The sequence below is a fragment of the Canis lupus genome, chromosome 2 (genome assembly GCF_011100685.1).
Source record: "Canis lupus familiaris isolate Mischka breed German Shepherd chromosome 2, alternate assembly UU_Cfam_GSD_1.0, whole genome shotgun sequence".
Classification (NCBI taxonomy): Eukaryota; Metazoa; Chordata; class Mammalia; order Carnivora; family Canidae; genus Canis; species Canis lupus.
The window spans coordinates 5,425,280-5,447,849 of NC_049223.1; the positions used below are offsets into that span (position 1 = coordinate 5,425,280).

A 22,570-nucleotide genomic window follows, 5' to 3' on the forward strand; every position below is an offset into this window, starting at 1 on the left:
AAACCAAGCATGACTGGATTCATAGGGTGAGATACATGGGTTAAGGTATACAAAATGAAAGAAAAAAAGAACAAAGATTCAATTGGCTCTCGTGAGGCAGTATGAGCTGGCTCCTGTAAATCGCAGGATGTTAGTAAAATGGATATGGAAGGATGGTCGCTAAGACACAGCTTGGTGATGTTGCGAACACCTACAGACATTCTGTGAAGGAACCAGCCATGAACAAAGGGAGAAGGCTCACTGCCTTGGTTCTCTCAACAGCAATACACACTGCAGAGTGGAACAGTGTTTGAGATGTTTTAAGGAAAAGTAAATGCTAAGCTAAGTATACTGTAGCTAACGAAAGTGAGCTTTGAGCTCAAGCAGGCGAGAGTTTAGGGTTTGAGGAAATAACTATGAGATGACACAATTTAGTTACCCAAGAGAATGATTAAAATAAGGGAGGGCATAGTAAAAAAGACTTGACGTGAGCACTGAACCAACTTAAATACAGAAAAAAGATTAAACAGCCCTACAAATTAAGCTTATATACTACCAATGCAAAGCATTGATTACATTAAAGAATAGTGTAAGAAGTCCAGGACATGGAAATCAAGGAGATGGGAGGAAGTGTAACTGTGCTTCATTCTCCAGAGCAAGGAGGTTAATAGATATTGTCTGGAATTGGAATTAGAATGAATCTAACCTTTTAATTTTAGCAAAAGTCTGGTGGTGAAGAAAAACATTTTTTTGACTTTCAACAATTTCTTCCTTTTTGCCCTAAGTTTGTCTTTCTTCTGTTAAATGTGAGTAAAATACTTAAAACAGTATTTAGATAGTTTGGTGAAATATAACCATTGAGGGAAATTGGGTAGGTAGATGGTACATGGGTCTCTCTGTATTATTTCCTACAGATGCATGTAAATTTATAATTATACCAATGAAAATTTCAACAAAAATAATATTTATAGAATTCCATTTTTGTAAGAACTTCCCTATCTCTCTTGCTACACACATACACATACAGAAAGACATCTGGAATTGTGTTCATCAAATGTTTGTGCTTGTTTTTTTTTCCCCTTGGTGCTATGGTTTCAAGTGATTTCCTAAAACCTCTTTATATTTTTATGTATTTATTGGGTTTATAATAAGTAACAGTCACTTTTACAAATAAACTAATATTCACATTCATTATTCCTACAGAGGAATTAAGAAGCAGAGACAACCAAAACATGTTTCAAAGTAAAAGATTCCAATGGCTCCTATCTGAGAAAAGTAATGGAGTGAGACAGGCAAAGATTAAGAGGGAGCATATTGGCAAAACTGGTAAAACCAGCATGATAATGAGAGCTTGAGCCTTTTAAATTGGGGCTTCAAACAGAAAATGCAATATTCCCTTGCAAAAGCCAGCATCTACATTGTAGAACCATGTGTGCTGGTTATAAGACACTGGAATATCCATACTATTCAATCCATAATTCCACTACCAAAACCCCTCTAAACACCTCTGATTTACCCTTAGGGGTATTGGTTAGATTCTCTTGATGAATGAATAACTGAATTTCAAGAAATGACACAGAGATGAAAGTGAGAACTTCTAGTCCTGGCTCTGTAGGAGCTCACTGTGCCTCAATGGCATTCTTCTAGAAGGACCATGACCCATAGCACACAACTTCATAGGAATGATTTTAGGAACAAAGGAGATGTTCATGTAAATTTTATCATTTTTTCCATGTCCTCTTTTTGTTTCTTTTTTTTTTTTTTTCTTTAAGATTTTATTTATTTGAGAGAGAGCAAGCATTGAAGGAGAGAGAGAAGCAGACTCCTGGCTGAACAAAGAGCCCCTGTGGAGCTCAATCCCAGGACTCTGGGTTCATGACCTAAGCAGAGGGGAGACACTTAACTGACTGAGCTACCCAGGTGCCCCCCTCTTTTTGCTTGTCCCTAACCCAGCAAGAGAACTATAATAAGTTTTCTCTAGAAAAAAAATTAAAAACCTTTCTCTCAAGAAAAATCTTTCATGTTGGTTCTCCTTTCTTTTTTACACTTAAGAAATAGCTAAATGCACTATTAATTGTGTCTATTAAATATATAAAGCCAGATGAGGGCTTTCTAACCCAGATCTCAACCCAAACTCTTCAAGTCAAGATTATACACACAGTTGACCCTTGGACAACATGGGTTTGAACTGCACAGGTCTACTTGTGTGTGAAATTTTTTCAAGACATACAGTACAGCACTATGAATGTATTTTCTCTTCCTTATGATTTACTTAATAACATTTTTTTCTTCCTAGATTCCTTTATTGTAAAAATACAGTATATAATACATATAATATGCATGATATGCTGTTTACGTTCTCAGTAAGGCTTCTGGTCAACGGTGGGTTATTAGTTCAGTTTTGGGGACGTCAAAATTTATAACTTGGATTTTCAACTGCATAGGAGGTTGGCACCCCTAACCCCATATTGTTCAAGGGTCAACTGTATCTTTATTGAGCACTCACTGCATGCAAAGTCCTGGACCCAGCACTGGAGATACAAAGATGATTAAGATTCACAAAATATATTGTATATAAGTACCATTAATTGATGGTGATAACTTACACCATGTCAGGTACTGTGCTTAGCTCATTTTTTAAAAGATTTTATTTATTTATTCATGAGAGACACACAGAGAAAAAGAGAGAGAGAGAGAGGCAGAGACATAGGCAGAGGGAGAAGCAGGCTCCCTGCAAGGATCCTGATATGGGACTCGATCCCAGGACCCCAGGATCACGACCTGAGCCAAAGGCAGACGCTTAACCACTGAACCACCCAAGCATCCCTGCTCAGCTCATTTTTAGGCATTATTACATTTATCCTCACAGGTTTATGGGGTAGGTATCATTCGTATTCTCAGTTCATAAATAAGAATTAACTGGGTCATAAGTGAGGTTTAGTAACTTGCCCAAGGTCACAAAACTAGTATGCGGCATGACTAGTACCCTGAAGGATGAGGACTTAAATCCAGGTCTTTCTGACTCTGAAGCAAGAACAAAGGGCTGCATGACCACAGAGGGCAGAAAATGTAAATACATACTCGGGGCTTTGGGGAAAGGTGTCTCAAAAGTGCTAAACTGGCCTTTGGAGATATGGTTTTGAAGTATGTTTTCAAGGACAGAGTGAAGATGGGAGATTTCAAGGAAAGAACGCTGTATAAGCTCCAATAGAAAGGAGTGAAAATGCATAGCAGTGTTAGCACCCAGCAAGTGGCCTGGTGGCCAAGGTGAGGATACAGGGGGAGGGATGGACACACTGATCGTCACAGGCCCACAGACTGTCATCAGTGACATACTGGGAGCCACTGAGAGTTTGATGAAACTAAAGACTGAAAAATAGCACACCAGAAGTCTTAAGTGTGGTATAACTTCAAGGAGTAATTGCCAGAGAAAGGAGACGAAATCTTTTATAAATTAACACAGATTTGTTGGCACTTGCTGATAACTTGTTTACTAATAACAAATGCAGGGCAGCACTGGTGGCGCAGTGGTTTAGCGCCACCTTCAGCCCAGGGCATGATCCTGGAGACCCTGGATAGAGTCCCAGGTCAGGCTCCCTGCATGGAGCCTGCTTCGCCCTCTGCCTCTCTCTCTCTCTCATTCTCTCTGTCTCCCATGAATAAATAAATAAATAAAAATCTAAAAAACAACAACAACAAATGCAAATCCCTAAACTCTTTTCAAAAGAAAGGAAAAGATCATGATGTTGATGATCATCAATGCATGTCAGTCACTAAAATCAAGTTACAACATGACTGTATCCCAAATATTTCAAAGGTGCTAAATTATTTTAAACTTAGTTACTTCTATACTCTACCCTCTTAATTAAAAGAAAAAAGTCTAGGGAAACATGAGCAAAGATTTCTTGACCCTTGAATACACTACTCAGTAAACTCCAACTGCAGTATTTCAAAGAAGCTAGTGAAAGCTGAAATGCCCATTATGAGTAAATCATACAAAGCAGCTCCCAAAAATCCAGCAAAAACTCTTAGTATCACTAGTTTTGTGAATGCTAATTTCTACTACTGGTGAGGGATACAGAAACTAGTAAGAGGGCTGGTCTGAAAATCATGGGATCTGAGCTACAGCTCTGCATGGGTTGTGAACTAGTTATTGAATTGGCAGGACTGAATTTCTCTGGCTTCAGTTTTCTGGTCTCTCAAATAAGTAACCAGAAGAAAAGTTCCCTTCCAGTAATAAATCTATTTTGGCATGACTATTCTCTGGTGGGAAAAAAAGGGTGCAGCATGATCCAGACAGGAACTGAACTAGGTGTTAGGACAAATAGGGTCTGGCTCCAGCTCTTCTGCATGACAGGATATAAAATGACCCAGAACAAGCCTTGTTTTTCCCCTTGGTTGATGGTTTTTTTCCCTTTCCTTGATGGTTTTTCACTCTGTTTATAAAGCATTTTACTCTGAAGCATCAAAGTAACTTAACTCCTAGAAATTATTTATAGCTTGTTAGTACATTTTAACAACTTATTCTTCCTGTTTATTTGAATTCCTTTATTTATTGCAACTTAAAAGCAGAGATAGTCATAATGGTCTTACCCATGGGAATGCTTAATCAATAGCCTATTCCTATAAAATTCCCCCAAGAGATCATGCTTAAAAGCTCTTATTTGGGAACTTTTCTGGAAGAGGAAGTAGTAAAGAAAGGCATAAGGAAATATTTCAGGTCGAGAAGGATAAGTTATTATTTATTTTCTAAATTTCCTGGTCCTAAATGAACCCTTACTATATCCCCCAGCTCCACTTATCATTTTTCTAAGTTCCCTCTCTTGGACAGACACTGTCACCAGCTCATGCCTTAATGAGAACTCTTCTCTTGGATTTCATACGGACAATTCCTTTACCCGTTGTTTTGGCCAAGATAAAACTGGAATTTTCCAAAATAAGCACACATACACAGACACACACACCAAATAATAAATAATGATTTTCATGGTAGCAAGGATCATATCACAATTGGTGTTGGGTTGAATTAAGGCATAAGAAATTTAGTCATGCTGTAGGCTAAAAACAGAAAATAGAAAAGAAGACTACACCAAGATAATCCCTAGATTTCTGGTTGGCAGAAGGAATTGAGTGGTGGTGTCATTAATAAGAAAGGGACCAAAGTACTAATTTTGGACGGGACAGCATAAATTCAATTTTGGACATGTTCAGTTTGAAGTGTCTTTGAAACTTTGAAATATTCACGCAGATACGGGAATCAAAAGAGTAGTTATTATAAGAGCAGCCAGGATAAGCTTTTTAAAAGTCCCACATATTAGGGGAAATGAGTATAACGTTCCAAAGGGTGAATAATTCTCACAAAGACATAGTTATACCCATTAGAGAAAAATTATCAAGCCCAGAAAATAGAGAATAAAATAGAATCACGCATTGTATCCCACTGAAAAAACCCTATTATTACCTCCCACTGATTTTTCTGCTTCCTTTTTTTATTTCTTTTCTTTGTTTTGTAAAATCAAAATCCCTTTCAACTGAAATTTACATGACATAAAGCCTTATATCTAAATAAAGAATTGACAGCTTGAAACAGGCTTTCAGTACTGAATGGTTGTATAATTTTTTAGTTTGTCTTTCATTTGTTAATCCTTTCAGATATGTCTCAAAGTTGCCTTATATCTTGGTTTCAAAACCATATATGCTGGGACAAGTGGGGTGATTGTAAGAGCACCACAAGTACAGCTGTATTTTGGGCCTAAGAAATGACTATGTTTGGGTTACTAAATTCTTACAAATACTTTTTTTTTTTTGCTTTTATTTATTTATTTTTAAAGATTTTATTTATTTATTCATGAGAGACACAGAGAGAGAGGCAGAGACATAGGCAGAGGGAGAAGAAGCAGGCTCCCTCCAAGGAACCTGATGCCGGACTCTATCCCAGACTCAGGGATCACACCCTGATCTGAAGGCAGACAACTGCTGAGCCACCCAGGCGTCCTTCCTTTTTGCTTTTATAAAATTATATGCAAAACAGAATTTACACACATCAAAGTTAATCACCACTAGCATATCCAGGGTATCAAGTAAAATATTAAGGTTACTTTGTACATAAAACAAAATACATTTTTCAAGGTAACATGCTAATAATATAACCACAAAACAAAATTCTTTAAAAGATGGATTGATTGATTGATTGATTGATTGCTAGCTAGTGAGTTGTGGGGAGGGGCCCAGGGAGAGAATCTTCCAAGCAGACTCCCTGTTGAGCATGGAATTTGACCCAGGGCTCCATCCCAGGACCAGAGCCAAAACCAAGAGTTGGAAGCTCAACCAACTGAGCCACCAGGTGCCCCACAAAATGAAATTCTGAGTTGGGATTTATCATTCAAGTGGGTACTGGGCTAGGTTTTTCCTTTATTTAAGGAATGCAAATCATACCTTAAATAATACTTTTAGGTATATGTTCAAGATATAAAAAATAAAGAATTTTAGAAACCTGTTTCCATTTTCCACATAATTCACTGCTATAGTATCTCAATATATCCTTCCTCTGTGGGAAGAAATTCCAAGATGGTTGCAAGAAAGCATTCTGCCTCTCACACAGAAACTGGAAGTGAAGGATGTCTGGGTGGTTCAGTGGCTGAGCATCTGCCTTCGGCTCAGGGAGTGATCCTGGGGTCCAGGGATCAAGTCCCACATCGGGCTCCCTTCAAGGAGCCTGCTTCTCCCTCTGCCTATGTCTCTGCCTCTATGTATCTCTCATGAATAAAGAAAAAATAAAAAAAGAAAGAAACTGGAAGTGAGGGAGAAGCAAGTGTTTCTCACTTCATTTCTTCACCTGTACAATATGGATCTATGATCTAAGCATAGGGAACCAGATGGCCTTGTATGGAACTTAGAATCTTGAGCGACAGAGCTCAAGGTCAGTTTACAAACATTTTGAAGTGGTTGTGGCATTTAAGAAACCAGTGTTGCCGCAGGACTTGGAGTGGAGAGCAGGTATCAGTGGTGGCTTCCTAGGCAGTTCTTGGGGAAAGCTAGTTGAGGCTTCCTTTGTTTCATACCTAGGCCTGGCTCTCTGCCTTCCTCTCAATCCCCTGAGCCATTCAGTATTTTTCACTCAATTGCTTTTCTTCTTAAATTGGCTTGTATTGTTTTTAGTCAAGAATGCTGAATAGTACATTTCAATTACAAATGCCTTTTATCTATTCACATTAAATTATGCAATTGAATACTTTAAAATACTGGATTCAAGAGCCAAACTTTTCTTTTATAATTTAAAGTTCTCATGGATTCAGTCTGCCCTGTAACACTGTCAATTTAACTTTGGTGAAAAACACATTTCCATGGCTGGAGAGTCTGTCACAGAAGCAGTTGCTGCCTGCATATGCTTCTTGATTCCTCAGAGCAGGTGAGTAAGTTATGAGAGTGACCTGTTATATATATATTCAGGCCTTGACTTAAGATACAAAGTTCTTGTATCCATCCCACAGTGCCTTCTAACACTGCCCCTTGCCGTTATCAGGAAATTTAAAGTACTCAGTTTGTATTCAATTTATTTTAGGACAGTCTTCTTTAAAACTGAATTATGATTCTTTAAGAATTATCCAGCCAAAGACATATATCAATCTGATTTCACAGGTTAATGTCACATACAAAAAAACAAAAACAAAAACAAAAAATGTAGGGCAGCCCGGTGGTTCAGTGGCTTAGCGCCGCCTTCAGCCCAAGAAAGGATCCTGGAGACCCAGGGTTGGGCTCCCTGCATGGAGCCTGCTTTTTCCTCTGCCTGTGTCTCTGCCTTTCTCTCTCTCTCTGTGTCCCTCATGAATCAATCAATCAACCAATCAGTCAATCTTAAAAAAAAATGTCAGCTTTGAATAGCTATGTTGATTTAGCACAGATTTTGGATCAACCTTACAAATGCTGGGATCAAATAATTCCACCTGATATTGAAGACTACTTCCCCCCCACCAATATGTTGCCAGTGGCGCCCCGCAGCCTCTCTCCTTTCACCAGAGTATGTTTCACTCTTTTCATGGACTAAGATCCATGGTCAAAAGGTGTTGTGCATTAATGATCCAAACTCTACTCCCATCTCCTCCAAATATATACTTATGAAACACAGAATATTTGTTTGAATATTTTTAAGTAGTATTAAAACAGCAAAGACATTCTTGAAAGCAAGATGAGCATTATAGTGGACCAAACAGGTCAGATACACCCTGGACAAGAGGGCAGAAACCACAGGCTGACACAAAGCCCAGGACCAGAAAAAGGCGGAAGAGGCTTGGAAGGTAAAGGAAACAAAATGCCCCACTCACAATGAAGGCCTTGACCTAGGCTGGCGAGAGAGAATGCAGCTGAATGTGGGGAAGGGATGTCTCTTACCTGGAAGAGAGCATTGGAAAAATTCTGCATCTTCTTCCTTTTATGGAGCCAAGTGCCTGCAATGACAAGAGGAATCACAGACACAAGGTCTACTTCCCACTGGTTCAGTGACCAAATCTATAATGCCCTCCAAATCCTATTGGGCAGAAGGGCTCCTGAAGCCAGATTATGGCAAAAGCAAAGCTTCCAAAAAAAAAAGAAGAAGAAGAAGAAGAAGAAGAAGAAGAAGAAGAAGAAGAAGAAAATGCAGAAGGAAAGAAAAAGAAGAACAAAAACCCTTCCTGTTCATGGTGGCAGAGCAAACCAAAATTCTAAACCCCAGAAGAAAACCAAATATTAAGGGAACAAATGAACTCAATAATCAGGACAACTCATCCGTTTTGAAATGCAAATCAAGAAATGACTATTAAAGAGTCTACAGAGACAAAGAAAAGAACCACATTCACAAAAAAAGAAAAAACAAAGTAGCCAGATATGAATAGCCAGAAATAAAGTCAGATATAAATAAAGAATAAATGTTTACAGAAAGTAAGAAATTCTAGAAATAAAAATAGAGCTGTTGACAGAAATATCAGCATGAAAAATACGTATTCAGGGTAACTCTAGACAAGTCCTAAGAATTAGTGAATTGATAAACAATTCTGAAGAAATCATCCCAAAAAAAGCAGAAATTAATAAATGAATGACAAACATAAAAGAGAAAGTATACATGAGGTATACAAGACACTGCAATATTTATCTCTTAGAAGTAGAAAATAAAAAGAATAAAAGAGGATCAATATTTAACAGAATAATGACTGGAAATTTTCCACAATTGGGTGAAACAGAAGTTCTCACATCGAAAAAAAAAAAAAGTTCTCATTTCGAAGACATATTCTGAATTCTTAACAGGATAAACAAGAATCAATTTTGTGATTCAGAAATACAAGTGTTGAGCCTAATGCAGTACCCAATCTATAGTTGTTTTCAATAATTTTTTTTCCTTAATCTCTGGAACTTGGAGCAACAGGCTTAGAATCTAAATATTGTGTAATTCAACCATTCTTATGATGCTTGGATGTTGGGAGGCAATTCTCCATGGGTCTCTCACATTTCTGTATGTCTTATATTAGCTTTTTTTCCAGACTGTATTTCCAAGGATGCTTGTATAGCGAACGGTCTTGGAAGTTAGAGAGAATGTCTCTCTCCAGAACAGACAGAAGTTTTGTTTGTTGAATAGGATAGTAAGATAATGTCACTCTAAGACAAACCTTGGGCAAGTTTGCCAGCCGTTTTCAAAGACTGGAGTTTTCCAAGCTCAGGTTCCTACACTGGGATGCAAACCCACTGTATACACCCATCCACTTAGGTCATTTCACATCAGCCCTAGCACATGTGGGGCAAGAACAACCAACATGAATATAAAACTCATGTTGTTAGCTTAACAAGAGTAGTAAAGCCCTTTGTCTCTGATCCTGGCATCTCGTATCTTCTGCCAATATGCAAGAAACTGGAAGGTCAACTATGAGCTTACAAAAAAAAGTAAAATCTCAAATCTTCCATAGTTCTTGACATAGTTCTTGAACACCCTACACAGTGCTGGTACACTTCAGTTTCTGTTCTTTTTGTTTGTTTGCTTGTTGTTTATCTGCTTGCTATGGAAAGAATGGGGTCATGGCCAACCATGGAACTGAATTCACACAAAGAAAGGATGAACATGTATGAGCCCACGGCCACCTACTCACTGTAAACTACACGCCTGCTTCCTTCTTTTCTGCAATGCATTCCACTCACAACGTAACGTTTCCTCATTACAGGAATATGAGTTCTATCTCTCCAGCAAGGCTGTAAACTCATATAGGCAGACTATTACCTCCAGAGATGTCTATCGTCATTACTCTTTTTACTCATGTGAATAAAGCCTGGGTTTAGGGATCAGGATTTGAATTCCAGCTAAGCCATTCATTACCTGTGTAGCCTTGCACAAGTTAATTAGCCTCCACAAACTTTGGTTCTTCTTAGTTGTGAAAATGGGGCATCCTAGAACACTTCCCTCAGAGCTATTGTAAAATCACATGAGATAATAGAAAGTCCTAATGTCTGGCACTCAGGCATTAAGCAAATAGCAATGAAACATGTAACCCTTGACAGGAATTCAAACAGAATTATCTTTTAAGTCATGCACTATTTTTTACTCACTTCTCCTAACTTAGCCCTAAATAGTGATATGCTCCTGAAATGGAACTAATAGAATTCTCAAGAATCAACTGAAACTATAAAAGACTACTCTTTGACTTAGTACTGTCTCTAGGAATTTATCTTAAGGAAACAATAAGGGATTCATGTGCAGTTCTGTTCATGAGTGTTACTTATTAGAGTTAAAAATAATTAGGAACTTGGGACGTCTGGGCGCCTCAGGGATTGAGAGCCTTTGGCTCAGGTTGTGATCCCGGGTCTGGGAATTAAGTCCTACATTGGGCTCCCTGCAAGAAGCCCACTTCTCCCTCTGCCTATGTCTCTGTCTCTTTCTCCGTGTCTCTCATGAATAAATAAATAAAATCTTTAAAAAAAAATTAGGAACAACCTAAATGTCTAATGATAGAGGATTATTTAAATCAATTATTGAACAGTCATGCAAGGTAATGTCTGCAGCAATTAAAAAGATCTGTCATAGAATATGAATGACATAGATTTAATGACATGAATATTCACTATTTAGTGAAAAAAAGCAGGTTCCAACAATCAATCAATGGAAGAGGATAGCGAGTCCAAATAAACTCACTTCATACAGTCACTTAACCTATAAAAAGGAGGCAAGAATATACAATGGGGTAAAGACAGTTTCTTCACTGGTGTTGGGAAGGCTGGACAGCTACATGTAAAAGAATGAAACTAGATCATTTTCTTATACCATACACAGAAATAAGCTCGAGATAGATTAAAGACCTAAATGTGAGACCTGAAACCATAAAACTAAAAGATAACATAGGCAGTAGTCTCTTGGACATTGGCCTTAGCAACATATTTATGGATACGTTTCCTCAGGCAAGGAAAACAAAAGCAGAAATAAACTATCAGGACTGCATCAAAATATAAAGCTTTTGCACAACAGAGGAAACCATCAACAAAATGAAAAAAGCAACCTACTGAATGGGAAAAGATATATGCAAATGATATATCCAATAAAGGTTTTAATACCCAAAATATAAAAAGAACTTATACAATCCAATACTAACAAATAAATTAGGAATATGGATAATAATGTCAAAACTCGAACTTATCTAGTAATTACATGTTGTTTTCTTTCTTCCTGATTAAAAATGGGAAGAAGAGACGCCTGGGTGTCTCAGTGGTTGAATATCTGTCTTTGGCTCAGGTCGTGATCCTGGGGTCCTGGGATGGAGTCCCGCATCAGGCTCCCTGCAGGAAGTCTGCTTCTCCCTCTGCTTATGTCTCTGCCTCTCTGTGTGTCTCTCATGAATAAATAAAATAAAATAGGAATAAGACTTGAATAGACATTTTTCCAAAGATATTCAGATGGCCAACAGATACATGAAAAGATGCTCAAGATCTCCAATCATCAGCAAAATTAAAATCAAAACCACAACAAATATCACCTCGTACCTGTTCGAATGGCTAGAATCAAAAAGACAAGAAATTAAAGTGTTGGTGAGGATGTAGAAAAAAGGAAATACAAATCAAAACCATAATAAATACCATCTCACACGCAGAAGAATGGCTACAATCAAAGAGACAAGAAACAAGTGTTGCTGAAGATATGGAGAAAAGGAACCCTCACACACTGTTGATGGGAATATTAACTGGTGTAGCCACTGTGCAAAATGTATGGAGGTTCTTCAAAATATTAAATATAGCAATACCATACAATCCAGTAATTCCACTACTAGGTATTTACCCAAAGAAAATGAAAACGCTGGGGATCCCTGGGTGGCTCAGCAGTTTAGCGCCTGCCTTCGGCCCAGGGTGTGATCCTGGAAACCCGGAATCAAGTCCCACATCACGCTCCCTGCATGGAGCCTGCTTCTCCTTCTGCCTGTGTCTCTGCCTCTCTCTCTCTCTCTCTCTCTCTCTCATGAATAAATAAAATCTTAAAAAAAAAGAAAATGCAAACACTAATTTAAAAGATATATGCACCCCTGTGTTCACTGTGGCATTATTTACGATAGTCAATATATGGAAACAACCCAAGTGTCTGTGGAAAGGTGAACAGATAAAGAAGATACGGTACACACACACACACACACACACACACACACATAAATGGAATATTACTCAGCTATAAAAAGAATGAGATCTTGCCATTTGAATAACATGGATGGACCTAGAGGGTATTATGCTAAGTAAAATAAACTCAAAAGAGACAAATACCATATCATTTTACTTATATGTGGAATCTAAAAAACAAAACAAATAAACCAACAAACAAAAACCCCAAAACAGACTCATAAACACAGAGAACAAACTGGTAGTCACCAGAGGGGAGAGAGTATAGGGGGATGGATGAAATAGGTGATGGGGATTACAAAGAAAAAAACAAAACCAGGCTCCAGAACACATATAAGTAAATTCCAATTTTTAAAAAATGTGTATTGATTTATAAGATACTAAAAGGTTATAGATTAAAATGTAATACTTGATTGATTTTGTTATATACTTCTCTATCTTCTAAACTCCTTGAAATAAACATATATACTATTTATAATAAGTAAAAGGCACATTCAATATTGTATAAACTATATATAACAGATTATTAGATATCCAAATAGGAAGTAGGATAATGATATTTAAAATGATTTTTGAATGCAGCTAAGCCAGAAAAAATGATACCAAGAGATAATACTTATCAGAAAGTCTTTCAAAGTTTATGTTCCTTTTTAAATCTCAAATCTAAGATACCTTAACTTTACAGAAGAGCAGAAAACACAAGAAAATATATGCCAATACTAACCATCTACTAAAGTTTACATTCTTTCTTCTGGTGAAGTTCTTTAGAAATGCTGTGAGCAATGTTACCAATACTGGGATGCAACTCAACTGTGAATTCAGTTTACATGCAAGTATCCCCTTATCTCTGAACCACAAGGAACTAATTCAAATGAGGTCTTTTCTCGCCTTCACAACAATTGCATTATAAAATAGTTCAGCGTTGTTAGACGATGTTTGGACTTCGTGAGTGAAGATGTTATTGGATTACCTGGCCTTTTCTGTGCCTCCCATGCCTTGATGAATGTCAATGAATTCCATTAGTTGTTTTTGCAACATCACATCTTTGCCCTCGATTTGAGTAATGAATTTATGCTGTAAAAGATCGGACACCGTTGGACGCTTTTCATAATCTTTAGTCAAGCACCTGCACTGGCCAAAAAAAAAAAAAGAAAAAAGAAAAAAGGAAGAAAGAAAGAACATGTAATTACTAGATAAGTTCGAGTTTTGACATTATTATTCATATTCCTAAAAACTACTATAACACAAGAAAGCAATGCTCCTCACAAATGCTCATCCTGAGCAGCATATCTCAAAAAACGTTACACTGCAATATGATGAAATGCATGTTTGTGAAAGAGTACACATCTGTGAGCAATGCTACTGCAGAGTTACCAGTTTCTGACTCAACTCCACTCCCTAGGGCTCCAGCAAGCATTTTGGCCTAGTGGTAATTAAATGAGGCCTCCCCTGCAAAGTCTCCTTTACAAGTCAGTAGCTAAAGAATGAGGCATTGAAGTCATTACAGTTTGAAAGCTTATCTAAAATTAAAACAAACTTTTCTGTTTCCCTCCCCTAATACTTTTAAAGGCTTCTCAATTGATCTATTTCTTTCTACGTGATAAAACTGCTAAGCTATCTGAGGAGGCTAATAATGTTCTGGGGATGTTGAAACTTCACATCAGGGGATATTTTTTGTCATTCTCTCTCTCTCTCTCTCTCTCTCTCTCTCTCTATATATATATATATATATATATACACATATATATCTCACAGGTACTAAAGCATGCCACACCTATCAGTAGGCTCAATGAGATCATTGCATGAGAAAGGATAAAGCTAGTGAGAACACCTGAAACAGCAACATGGGAGGGACATTTGAACAAAGAGGACATTTAATCAGCCACAACAGAGGTCTTCAAATATTTGGAAGAGGGATTAGACTAGCTTTCTGTGGTTACAAGAGACAAAGAACCCAGGATCAATTCGTGGAATTAAGAGAGAAACAGATTTCAGGTCAGTATAAGGAAGAACTTTTCAATACTGAGGCTTATCAGAGTTAGAATGGGTTGCACTGGGGATGATCACCTTTATTAGGGATGAGGATATCCTGATGGGATGACCACTCAGCACCCATGTTCCAGAAGGATTTACACTCTGGGTATGGTTTGGGCTGTATCAATTTCTAGTATTGTTCCAACCCTGAGATTCAGAGGAGTTATGGTTGTGAGACAACTGGTCAGAGCTCAGCTGGCACTTGGGGACATAGAAAAAGAAAAAAAAAAAGAGAGGAAGAAGAAACCCATGGCTTGACTAGGGCATTGGCATTTCTAATCTATACTGTTGCTCTCCCTGGGGATGATAATTTGGCAATTTCTTTTCCTGGGCTTAACCAGTAACATATTTCCCAGGGATGGTAAAATATGTTAAGGAATAAGGATGACAGTATCTGAAAATAAGAATAAGTGCTCTTAGCGTCCATTTAGCTTAACAGAATGCATGCACTTCTGACATCTGCAGCACTCGTTCGATCGATTGATTATAGTCACATATGAAATTATTTGATCCAAGTAAAACTGTATCAAATAGCTGGTATGTACCAGGCACTCTGCCGGACACTGGCATTACAGTGACAAGTGAGGCACATTCAGCGCCCTGCAGTTATTCACTGTCTAGCTGGGAAGAGAGACATCTAAACAGGCAGCTAAGCAAAAGTGGCAGGGTTACTAATGGAAGAGGAACAGAATCCAGTGATAGCACACAGGACAGGATACTAACCAGCTGCCTGGAGAAAATCAGGAAATGTTTCTCGGAGGTAAAATGGTGTGACACATGTCAACGTCACCACGTTCCACTGAGGATCTGTGTGGAGGGACCGCAGACGTGGGGGGGAATTACGAATTGTGGGGAGACCTTCAAAGTTACCAGGGGTTCTCCCAAGACATATGAAATCTGACTGCACTTTATCAAACACTCTGTAGTGCACACAGTAGATACTCAGTAATATATGCTTATGAGAAATCCGGGGAGCAAAGTGGACTCTCAATCCTTGGGTTTTCACACCCCTGGAGTCCCAGGATCGAGTCCCACATCGGGCACCCTATATGGAGCCTATTTCTTCCTCTGCCTATGTCTCTGCCTTTCTCTCTCTGTGTGTCTCTCATGAATAAATAAAATCTTATAAAAAACAACACCCAATGATTGTAGTACATCTATAACTAGTTCCTTCACTTTCTTTGCCCTTTCTACATTTTGAGTGGTATCTGACACTTGTGATTTTTTTTAAGATTTTATTTATTTATTTGAGTTATTTGAGAGAGAGAGCAAGTGAGAGAAAGAGAGAGCATAAGGAAGTAAGGGGCAAAAGGAGAGGGAAGAGCAGAGGAGCCGACTCCCCACTGAGCAGGAAGCCTGGGGGGCAGGGAGGATCCTCTGGGGTCCTGACCTGAGCTGAAGGCAGATGCTTAACAGACAGAGCCATCTAGACACCCCTTATATATGTAAGCTTAATGTCCCCTGCCTCCTATTTATAACCTGGGGTCATCCTCCGCATTAGCATCGTCATTGTCGTTGTCGTCATCATCATCATCATCATCATTTATGATGACATAAAAAGATTTTGAAAACAAGTTCATGGAACAGATATTTAAAAACTGTTGACTCATATCTTCCAGCCGATTGTCCAGAGGCACTACACTTATGCTAAATATTTGTCAAATTAAAAATGTTCACCACAGGGCACTTTGGCTCAGGTCATGATCCCAGAGTTCTGGGATCAAGTCCCGCATCAGCTCCCTGCTCAGCAGGAAATCTGCTTCTCCCTCTACTCTTTTTTTTTTTTTTTTTAAAGATTTTATTTATTTATTCATGAGAGACACACACAGAGAGAGAGAGGCAGAGACACAGGCAGAGGGAGAAGCAGGCTCCATGCAGGGAGCCCGATGTGGGACTCGATCCCGGGTCTCCAGGATCACACCCCGGGCTGCAGGTGGCACTAAACCACTGCACCACCGGGGCTGCCCTCTCCCTCTACTCTTAATCCCTGCTTGTGATCTCTCTCTTACTCTCTCTCAAATAAATAAAATCTTTAAAAGAAAATGTTCACTGCATTTCAAATACATAAGGATTTTATTGATACAATTATCAGATTCACCAATTGCAATGAAAATTCCTTTGATGGGAACAAGTGATGCAGATAAATGAAGGGTTAAAAATACTGATTGAATAGATGGTAGGTGAGGAGGGGGACATGCAGAGGCCACAGCTTGCAAAAGGCAAGTAGACGGAAGGATGTGTTCATGGACAAGGAAGAAACCTCAGAAGAATAACTATCTTTAGGCGAATGAACATGACCCTAAAATCATTATTTGAGGAATAATGGATTCACTGAACATTCAGAGGACAGTACAAATGCTGGTTTTCAAGACAATAATGGAAACCCTCTGGGGCTGTTCAACAGATAAGAAATGAGGAGGAGATTCAGAAGCTTAGAGGAAAGGTTGTAAAAGGCACATTTCAAAGTTCTAGCAGGATGGTATCCCTTTGTTTTTAAAAAACACTCCGTTGAAAAAAAAAAAAAAAAAAAAAACACTCCGTTGTTACTCACTTGCTAATGAAGTCATTGAATTCTGCTGACCAGATCTCAGGCTGCCTTAGTTTGGGGGGTGGATTCCTAGAAAAATAAGCATCAAGGTTGGATTGTGCACATTGGTCAGTCAGTGCAAAATCAGAGCAGGACAGACTGGTGCATCACTGCAATCAGGTTCTGCTAGGCATTATCAAGCATGACCACAATTTTCCAATTCAAAGACAGATAATTAGTTATTAATCATTCTTCATATAAAATGACAGCTTCCTTGTTTCTCTGAAAGCACTTCATATACAACCCAATTTTTCTAACTGATCATTTTTTTCTTTTAACGAATCTTTTTGCTTTTACCTGAGTGCCCTAGAGGCAAATATCAATACTTGGCAAAGCAAAAACAGCAAATACTGGGGAATTATTTTTTGTTTGTTTGTTTTTTACTTTGAGTACTGGAGAAGCCTCATGAGGAATATCCAGAGTACACAGAGGTGACCTGAAAGGTGTGTCATTCCGAATACGAGGGAAACTGTAGCAGACAGGGGCATAGTAGAATGCCTTTTGGAGTTGTTCTGTTGTTGCTGGAAACAAAGTTACAAAAGTAAGGAACTGGAAAATATGATTAGCTATAAAGCTCTGAATGCCACTTAAAAGATTTTGTTACCAGTTCCCTTTATTTCTAGGCCAAAGAAGACTTTTTCTTTTTTGGCATGTTCATGAATAGGAAGGCACATCACTTGGAAATGAGGTTGATCTAACTCTGTAATCAAGCAGCATTGATCAACCATGATAGCTGAATTTGCTGAAGTATGGCTTTACACTAATCCTTAACAGCTCTTTGTTTTCATTAGTGGAATGGAAACACTTTGTCTTCAGTTCTGCATTACTCCTTAAATAGCTTCTAATGAAATTAGTGTACAGTTTGTATAGGCTCATTAAAGAAAAGTGCAGCCACTCATCTTCCCTGGATCACGCCTCGAGCTCATTGTACAATTCTTAGGACTATTTGAAGATTGCTGATTTGCACATTAAAAGAAGGAATTCTCTTTCCCAGTAGTCTTGTTTTTGTTTCTTGCCCTCCTAAAAATTTCCTTTCTTGGAGATTTACTGGCTTGCTTTGGGTATAACAAAGTTTTGATGATTTTAAAACATTCGGATTAGGTATGTTTTCAGATCCCGTTTTTTTCTAATTATTTCTACAGTTAGTGTTCTAAGACCTTCATGTTAGAGACATACTGGTGGCAGAAGTAAGAAGAAGTAAGTTAAGAGTGATGAGGGAACAGAAAACTGCTGAGGACAAAGCACAAGCTGACACCCTGCAAACCTCCCGGCTTCCCAATTCTGAGGTGGATTAAGTGTGACATTCCTCCTGGGACCTCCCAACTGCCTTCATGTTCATGCGTTACTAGAGGGAAAAATAACCTTGCCTTGACAATGGCAAGGCCTCCAATATCCTGTGAGTCCTCTTTGGCATATGAAAATCCTTTTGAAACCTCTCTTTTCCTTACCTCCCCCAACTCCCAAGTATATAATCAGCCACCCCTCACAAGTCCAGGACAGCAGCTCTTTCTACCCACAGGACCTGTCCCCAGGCTTTAGTAAAACCACCATTTTGCACCAAACATCTCAAGAATTCTTTCTTGGTCATCGCTGCAGGCCTCACCCCACCAAACCTCACCTATATTACAGAAGCACCTGGCTCACAGGTACAATAAACAGCAGCAGTGTCCTCCTTCCTCCATCTGGTGTCATCACCAAGAATAACCACGTCCAACTACTTATGGCAGCTTAAACCATAATTAAAATGGCTCAAGAAGTTATAGGGCTTCATCTTACAGATGGAATGACAGTGGGAGTTAGGAAACAGATTTTTTTTTCTTTAAATTTAATGAAATATCTTAGACCTGGTATATGGCAGGTTTTGTTTTTTTTGTAATCTTGTTTCCCCACTTACCAAATAAACAGTATATTTTACAAACAGCTAGGCCTGAGATTTATGTTGAAATTGTTATGTAAAGGATGGTAAGACACTATAATTCAGAACATATATATCAGACAGGAAGTTCAAAGATAAAATTAAAAATACATTCAAATTCTTTGGTCTTATACTAATTTAAATACATGCCAAATATTCCTAAAGGACCCATTTAGACATGAATATAACATATTGGCATTACTTCTTTAGGAGGAGAACTATTCCCAAGGGGTTTATATATATGATTCCATGTGCTATAGGCACTAGGATGACGCAATTTGTTTCATAAAACTATATAACATACCACCCTACCACTGCCCTGGACCCCTGTCACCATAGGCCTTGGGTATGCATTCCATTGGGATTATAGTACCAGGTACAATCCTTTAACACAGTCCTTAAAAGATAACACATATATAATAACAATAGGCAGTCTTTTCACATCAGTTTCCTGAAACATCTAGGAACTACCCCAAAAATACATAAAAATAGTCTTTAATTAGTAATAGGATAAAGAAGGGAAAGAGTGTTAATATACACACTGAAGGGGAGGAGTCTACATAGATAGGAAAGTGCTTTCATGGCTTCAAAGAGATTATTCTAAGTTTACTGTTTTATATTAATGTGTTCAAATATTAACATATTTAAAGTCATTACTATTTTATCAGCAAATTTTGTATATAATTTTATTAATAATATCATTTGAAACTTCCAAAGTCTTAGCAAGTAGTATAAAATTATTGGATTGATAGAGTGAAACAAAGCCAATCACTATTGCACCAACTGTGGCCTACAGCCTTCCTAAAAAATTTGGGAATAGGGGCAGCCCGGGTGGCCCAGGGGTTTAGCGCCTGCCTTCAGCCCAGGGTGTGATCCTGGAGACCAGGGATCGAGTCCCACATCAGGCTCAGCATCAGCAGGGAGCCTGCTTCTCCCTCTGCCTGTGTCTTTCCTCTCTCTCTCTCTGTCATGAATAAATAAATAAAATCTTTAAAAAAAATTGGGGAATGGAGGAAGAGTGGGAGAACTACTGCCTTCTGAGATCAAATCCTTGCCAAAGGAAGACTTCTGAGGATCAAGAGAAAGCTTTTACTTGGACCAGGGAAACGAAGCCACTGAATAAACACATTGTCTCAGAAGAGGCAGAATGATATTCCAGGCCACTGTGCTCTCAACTTGCTGAAATATATTGAATATTTCCCTAATGAGCACTCACTGGCTGGAGTAAGTAAGATGGGCTACAGATACTGTACCCCATGTTAGTCCTCTGACCTTGGTATTTTGAAAAGTGCTCTCATGGGATGCAGGTCGGCCAGTGGAGGATCTCCATCCCCTAGCTCGATGGCTGTGATCCCCAGGGACCATGTGTCACACCTGGCATCATAAGTGGTATCCAATTGCTGTTCACATGCAATCACCTAGTAGAAAATGAAGAAAAAAAAAAAGGTGAAGTTTTTGAGTTTAGCAAGCATTGTAGCAAAAGCAAGCATAAAAGTCCTAAGTTTTATATCAAAAATTCATGTGACAAATATTCCATTTTAGTCATAATAGCCCCAAGTGAAAACAACGCAAATGTCCATCAACTGGCAGGGGATAAACAAAATACTGTGTATACATATAACAGAATTCTATTCAGTCATCAAAAAGAATGGGCTATTAATACATGTTACAACATGCATAAACACCTCTAAGAGAAAGAAGCCAGACACAAATGGTATGATTCCATTTGCATGAAATGTCCAGAATAGGCAATTCTATTGACAAAAAGCAAATTAGTGGTTACCCAGTATAGGAGAACTTGGAAGGAGATGAGGAGTGACTGTTAAGGGGTTTCTTTTAGGGGGTAAGAAAATGCTCTCAGATTAGGCTGTGGTGATAGCTGTACAACCCTATAAACATACACCTAAAAATCATTAAATTGCACATGTCAAATGAGTTCATTCTATGATATGTGAATTTTATCTCAAAGAAGCTGTTAAAAATGAAAAAAGACATTCATATGAATGTCCTGTTGTGTATCTTTGTCTTCCTTAGTATAAAAATGTATTTTGCCTCACCAATTTTTTCATTATCTGATGGCTTCATACATGTGGTCTGGGAATATCTTGCCAAAAGCTTGGGTGAATTTATGTCCCAATTTGCCTAAGATATCCTTGGTTTATGCTTTCCTAGAGTTATTATAAATACCATCCCCTTGGGCACCTGGGTGGCTCAGTGATTGAGCATCTATCTGCCTTTGGCTCAGGTCGTTTGGTCCTGGGATAGAATCCTGCATTGGGCTTCCCACAGGGAGCCTACTTCTCCCTCTGCCTATGTCTCTGCCTCTCTCTGTGTCTCTCATGAATAAATAAATAAAATCTTCCAAAAAAAATACCATCCCCATTTTCTCTGCAAAGTGTCATGGCTTGTAAATTATATGGTCACTATTGTCACTACTTCCCTTACCCTTTTTATCCTGACAGACTCCAGCTTGGGAAGGATGGCTTTATGTAACCAACTAATGCTACAAATGCTACGTTTGAACTAGAATTTAATTTTAAAATGTCAAATCAAGAATTTCACTTTTCAACTCATAATTAAATGATCTTGCCTCTGAGGCCCTAAAAACACTAAAATAATTCTAAGCCATTAATTATGGAGAATATATTAAATTTTATTTACCTTGCTGCTTTCTAATTCTAAGAGATTTGTCATTAATAACATAGAGCTGATATATATGCTATGCCTTCATGAGCTAGAGAGCTGGTTATTCAAAATACGTACACCTCAACAATTGTAGATAAATGGAAATTTATTGAAATATTGCCAATCATGCATAAGTTGGAATATGTTTATTGCAGAAATGAGTATAATATGCACAAAATCGAACATAAACATATTGACATGACAGCTTGAAAAGACCACACTGAACCTATCTTTTTTATGTAACATCCATTGGCTTGTTAAGCAGAAAAGCACTTTCAAATCCTGTTTGTGCTATAGGAGGCTTACTAACAATAGATAATGACTTACCAGTAAAATGACAGTCTGGTAATTGCATATTAAAGAGTGTCGATTTTAATTATTAACTCATTTAATACTCTAGTAATTAAATTTTAGATAGATCAAAATCTTTTATTTATAGAGTGGTTCTAAGGTCCATTAATCAAAATTGCTTTTTTACTAAAAGTAAACTTAAACATATAACAATGGCTTTGTTACTGTAACATGGAAAATATAAAGCTAGACTATTAAATATTTAATATTAATCAAATAGTAGTTATTACATATTATAGTATTTATTATGTACATTGTTAATATACATAAATAAGCCACACTTTAATATTATCCCTATATTTTATTAATCTCTCATTTTTTAAATGTTTTCATAAGCTTTTAAAACACTAGTAATATATCAGAACAAACTGAAGAAGCTCTCGCTTTGAGGTTCTCTCATTCAATTT

At 37.9% G+C, this 22,570-nt stretch overlaps 1 protein-coding gene across 4 annotated transcripts in view; it reads right to left on the bottom strand.

Annotated features, from left to right (window-relative positions):
* Nucleotides 1-22,570, bottom strand: part of MYO3A (myosin IIIA) — a 246,154-nt gene that overhangs the window by 158,556 nt on the left and 65,028 nt on the right. For all 4 annotated transcript variants that reach the window (XM_038529759.1, XM_038529758.1, XM_038529760.1 and 1 more), the window contains 3 exons: nt 20,400-20,545; nt 17,177-17,242; nt 13,562-13,717 (listed from right to left, as the gene is read on the bottom strand). In XM_038529759.1, the coding sequence (XP_038385687.1) occupies nt 13,562-13,717; nt 17,177-17,242; nt 20,400-20,545 (368 nt within the window). The remainder of the gene's footprint in view (nt 1-13,561; nt 13,718-17,176; nt 17,243-20,399; nt 20,546-22,570) is intronic.